The following is a 5868-nucleotide window of genomic DNA, read 5'->3' as shown; positions in this document are numbered from 1 at the left end:
ATAGTAGCAGAAGGAGGCAGAGGAAGGGGATCAGTGTAGCACTTAGTGTGAGGCTAATTTGTGGTATGCCTACTGCAAATGGTCCATGCTGCACTAGCACAATGCTTTATTTGTTCATTTATTTTTCAGCTATCCTTGTATTGATGGTTCTTGGTCACTTTCCTAGTCTGTTCTTTCAGGACAGTTAAGCAACTGTCTTGCTTAACCTGCCTATGTAGATTAGGAACATTCTCTTTGGTCTGTCAGCCAAATAGGCTAGGGACAGAAGTTGCACACACATCAGTTTAAGTGATCAGAAACTGGTTTAAACCTGTAACAGGACAGGAGTTCCATGCACATAAACCAGTTTCAAAACTGGTTTAAGATGAACCTGGTTGAATGTAGTATCTTACTTAATTGATTTAGGTCAAACTGGTTTATGAAACTTCTGTCCCAGACCTCTTCCTAGTTCAAGTTAAATCAGAGTCCCCCAGCATTTTGTGCCATGCTGTGCTGTCTGCTCTAGAGAGCAGAGCTGGCTCCACCCCTCTGCTCCCTAGCTAGAGCATTGAGGGCTGGCTACTAGCTGGTGCACTGCCCCCCCACCCCCAGCAAACCCCTGTTGGGGCCAGGGTCGGGGGTTAAACTTCCCTTCCCCTGAGTACTGATCTGCCCTGCCCTGCTGGCTGCAAGCATGGACTACAAGTCCCAGCAGCACCTAGAAGCAGGAAGATTAAATGATATACAATTCTGCAGAGTCCTGCTGCTGTGACTGGACTGCAGATCCCAGAGACTTTGGGGTCAGCATGAAGAGGAAGCGAACACAACCCATGCTGGTTATGTGCCAGAGTTATGCTCCAGCGACACCCCTCCCCCTCCAGCTTCTGGCTTAAGCCACAGGAGGCATGTGGCTGCATTTCCTGAATCAAAAGTGAATGTCTGGTTTTTTTTGCTTATTAGTTCAATCTTCACAGCTTAGACTAACCTGCAAAGACTGAGTCAATTCAGCTGTGGGTTTTTTGACAGTTTGTACTTAGTCATAGTGTCACAGGGGAGTCGCCACAATTCTTCTGCCGTCTTTCATTAGTTAAAAAGTAGCTGGTGCTGAGATCACTCTTTATATATATGTTCTATATGATATAGTAGGATATGACCCACCCCAGTAAGATAAGTAGTCAGTACAGCTCCCAAAGAGCAAAGTAGACAACTGTCACTGATGTGGAATAATGCTAAGTTCTTTTTGTGAAAGTACCTGCTACTTAACGGTCACTAGCATCTCCCAGACACAGCTTAGGAGGATTATATTACAATTGTACAGTTAAAGCATTTATTTCAGGCTGCTGAAAGGAAATTAAGGGTTGAATTATTGAAATACAATGCAGTGATCTTTTAGTGTGTGTGTGTGTATAAATTCAATATCTCAAAGATGAGAAGCTACCAGCATGACTAGAAAACTTCTTTTTGTATGTAGAAGCATCTGTCTGGCATCCTAGGGAAATATTATCTAAATTTGGATCAGTATTCCAGCTACTCCAGAAAAGCTGGATAATGTTCAACTACTGCTAACTGTATTAATATAAAGCTCTTATCTTGCATATTGTATCCACTACCAGTACAAGAATCTAGTAAAGGTAAAGGAATAGTAAACACTGAAACATTGTAACCATATGGTTCATATCCTGTTTAATTTGCAGCAGGTTGCTAAATTAAGAGCAAGTTGCTTCGCTGAATGCTGTCACTTCTTATTTCCAAGGGTGCTGCTTCTCTGATCTTCTCTAGCACAGCTGTGGTTCTGCATGGTGGACAGGAGAAATAGCACCTTTAGAAATTAAGAGCTGCATTTAACAGCCAGAGAATCCTCTGTCATCCTATGTAGCTGTATTTTGTGGCTGTGTGTGGCTTTAGTTCACAAACCTTCAGCTTCACAGGGGTTAGGAACCTATGCCTGTGAAATATCCAGGTTGTGCTGTATCATGAATTGCACTTTTTTTTTCAGAAGTCTCTCTTGGTACTTAAAGGCAGTCTGATCTAGCCTCACTTAAATGTACAGGTCAGTGACTAGTGGATGCAACCAGCTGATGGTGTATCAGGTGTTAAGTGGGGAGGGGGTATTTTTGTGTATTAAGCACCTTTTTATTTTTGAGAAAGTAAACAGTCTTAGGAGGTATAATTACCCAGCCTTTCCAATATAGGATATCACATCTGGATACAGGTAGAGGAGATTAAATGTAAAGGAAAAGAAATTCCCCAAGGAAAATTTCAACAATAAAACATTTTTTAAAGTATATTTTAACATTAAACATTTCAAGTGCCTATCCCACACAGGTGGTTTGGGTCCAAAAATGTAGTATAGATAAAACTTTGAATGGAACGAATAAAACTTATGTTTGGGTCAGTTCAAAGACAGGGTAGTGCTAATGTGAGGATATTACAAATAAATCCTCAACTTGTTCTTTATTTTGTTCTTAGCACTGAAGACAAAGGCAGTGAATTATGATCCACTGGTCTAAGTCATCACATGTACAATGACAATGCCTGTGCAGACTGATGTAAAGCAACTTCTTGGTAACTTGTGCCTTCTGCTGCAAAATAGCCAAATTGGACATGAGCTGTATCTAGAGAAAACATGCAAGAAGTGTTTAATATTACCTAATTTACCGTAGGTAAAAACGCGAGTATAGTTCTATATACACAGAAATGCTGGACCTGGTGATTTTTGTTACTACCTTTTAACATCCAAAGGAGCCAATAGCGATGTGTTGTTTGCATAGCCAGTCAGAAAGAACAAATTGTAGTTTTCTGTCTCTCTAAATTATTAGTGGTCTTACATTGCAATGTAAGTATCCCTCAACAGCATGCATTCTGAAAAGTTTCATCACTCTAATATTTCCAGTTACTTGTGATGTTTGAAATTTGACAGTCATTCTTGCCAGCTAACCTCTGTGCACCTTTATTTCTGGTCATAAAGGTGCTTGGGGCAAAAGGTCATTCAGAAGATAATAAATGAATAGTGGAACACTGTCAGCATTTTGCTATCAGGTGTAAGCTGGTAATATTTTTGTGTATTTGCTCTTTCTTGTTTTGTGACGGTGATGCATCTTTCTTTCCCACCACTGCCCCCACCCCTTTTCTTTTCCTCTCAGGTAGTGACCAAGACGTTTCATGGAGCAGGTCTTGTTGTTCCTGTAGACAAAAATGATGTTGGGTACAGAGAGCTCCCTGAAACAAATGGTAATTTTATCTTAATTTTTTTAAGTAAAAATATCCGTGTTGAGATTTAACTTAAGCATATTCTTTTGCTTTAGGTTTTAAGCTTCTGCTGAGTTGCAAAATATAGACTGCATTCACACTGCTTCAATAATAGCATGAGAAATGTATAGTATTCTACTGTTGGAATACATTTTGCATATGTATATTTGATTTGTGAACTTTTTTTTTTAATAGACAATAAAAGAGTCTAGTGAAACAGTAAATTCAGTTAAATCCAGTTACCTGGCTTTCATCTGTATTGGCACTGAGACATGTTCCATTTTTGTCTGATTATACAAACTCCATTGTAAGAATTCAGTTGTCATTTTAACATGGCAAAATGTATTAAGGAGTCCTGAGGCAGGAGCCACTTTTGAATGTGTCCAGTTCTTGGGAGTAATTAAAGGAGCAGCAGCTGCAGACTCTGGAGCATGGGTTTTCAGCCACTTCTACCCATGCTATCAGAACCATCAGTTTTTCTTCCTGTGACCCTATATCCAAGAATTCCTTGCATCTTCAAACTCTTTTGGGCTGCTTTGAGTGAAAGGGATCTGTGTACTTCCTGTGACCTATTGTCTACTTGGTATACAAATGTAAATTAAATACCAGTTTTAAATGTTTTGTTGCAGCTAATCTTAAAAGAATTTGTAAGGCAATTGTGGATGCTCCTAGCGATGAAGAGAGACTGAAAGCCTTTGCTCCCATTCAGGAAATGATCACTTTTGTTCAGTTTGCAAATGACGAATGTGACTATGGAATGGGATATGAACTGGGAATGGACCTCTTTTGCTTTGGGTCACATGTAAGTACTAGAATGGTTCTAGTTCACGGAATATATTCTGTGGGGTTTGTAGTTAAAGGAGGACTGGACCTGGTTTTGCTTTCCTGTCCAAAAGTCACTACTAGGGATTGTGCAGAGAACAGAGACCTTGGGTGCATGGGAATTATGATGAATTGTTCATTTTGTGTGTGTGTTCATATTTACATATGTACATATATAACTTTTCCCCAAGTCCCCAGTGTTTAAAGTTAGCTACTTGGATAGCAGGATTGATCTTCTACTTAAATTTCATGGTACTTGTGACCCAACAATCCAGAGGCAATAGAATAAACTTAAATGCAAATTAGGTGTCTGAAGATGCATATAGGTACCTAATGAGATTTACATATTCTCTTGCCAAGTACCACTCTGCAGCTTCAGCTATTTGAATGCTTCTATAAATCCAGTCCTGTAATAATATTAAAATATTTTAAGTTAATTAATTAGTAAGAATGCTATGTACTTGGGGCTACAATCTCTTTCAAAATGTGTCTAGTTACTTCATTCTGCACAATCTGCTACCTTCTGTGGCTGGTGAGTACTTATGGCCTGCCTGTGGTAAGTCTAAGGAATTACAAAAGAAAAGATCCCTTCCTGATTCAAGTTAACTCACAGTGCCCCAGCATCCCAGGGTGCTTTGGAGAGACCAGGGTTGGCCCTGCCCGTCTGCTCCCTAGCTGGAGCACTATCACTGCTCCGGCTGGCTGAGAAGTGGGTGGGAAACCTGGCTCCAGACCACAGCCAGGTCTGCTAGCCAGGGGTGGAGCAGCCCCTGCTAGGCTTTTCCCCCACTTGCCACTGGAACAAAGGAAGTGGGGTGGCCAGACCCTGAGGCCAGGCAGGCAGAATGAGGCAGAGAGGGAGAGGGTGCTTTAAGCCCCCTCCCCCGGCTCAGGACACCAGCTGGGGTCTGCCTGGCAGGGGATGAAGGAGGGAGAGGAGTTTAAACCACTCTTCCTCCTCCCCTTTGCCTCCGCATGCGGGCCTCGGGCCAGTGTCACACCTCCTCCACTTGAGCTGGAGGGGAAAGCTTGGCAACAGCTGCTTCCCCCTTGCCAAGCAGATCCCTGCTGGGGTCCCATGCAGGCGATTTTTTTGGGGTGGGGTTTAAATCCCCATCCCCTCTAGCATGCTGGCCTGGACTGGGGTCTGACACCCCACCCTCCTGTCTCCCCTGCCCCCCAACTCCTGGGAAAAGCCCAGCAGGGGCTGCTTCCCTTTCCCACCCCCCTCCCAGGAGATACCCTGGCTGGGGTCCCTGCAGGTCAGGGTGGGGGTTTAAATCACCCTCCCCAATCACTCAACATGCCTCCCAGCATATGCAGGGAGTGGGGAAAAGCCTGGAGGACTTCTTTTCTTCCAGCTTCTTTCCAGCCACTGCTGAAGGGAAGGCAAGGCTTGCTTTAGCATCCCCAGCTTCTTGCCTGAGCCACTGCAGGCCTGGGGCAGCATTTCTGGAATGTCTGTTCACTTCCTTTTTGGTTTAGACTTGCAAAGATTGAATTGATTCAGCCTTGGGCTTTTTGACTGTCTGTACTTAACCTTACAGACCAGTGGATTCTCAGTCTTTTTAGACTCAAGGTAACCCTCAGAAAATGTCAACTTTTAGCTTTCACTATAGAAAAATAAAAGATTCTTCTGTAGCAAAGAACTCAAAGACCATAGTGAGTCAGAATGTGTTTGACACTGGATTCCTATTTGACATTTCTGGTTTTATCTTGGGGAATCATGTTTTAGGTATTTGCTTTACAGAACTAGACCTGCAAGTTATGTACTGTGGCACCCTGGCTTTGAAATACTGTTATGGGCTAACTTGTTCA

The 5868-nt window shown here is 42.4% G+C and overlaps 1 protein-coding gene across 1 annotated transcript in view; it reads left to right on the top strand.

Moving 5' to 3' along the window:
• Positions 1–5868, top strand: part of LOC109300895 (histone PARylation factor 1) — a 32485-nt gene that overhangs the window by 19203 nt on the left and 7414 nt on the right. The window contains exons 6-7 of the mRNA XM_019521777.1: positions 3123–3210; positions 3858–4030. Coding sequence (XP_019377322.1) covers positions 3123–3210; positions 3858–4030 — 261 coding nt within the window. The remainder of the gene's footprint in view (positions 1–3122; positions 3211–3857; positions 4031–5868) is intronic.

The sequence above is a fragment of the Gavialis gangeticus genome, unplaced genomic scaffold, assembly GCF_001723915.1.
Source record: "Gavialis gangeticus isolate Ggan-Ray unplaced genomic scaffold, GavGan_comp1, whole genome shotgun sequence".
NCBI lineage: Eukaryota > Metazoa > Chordata > Crocodylia > Gavialidae > Gavialis > Gavialis gangeticus.
Note: the sequence above shows the minus strand (reverse complement) of the source record. Positions and strands in the feature narration are given on the sequence as shown.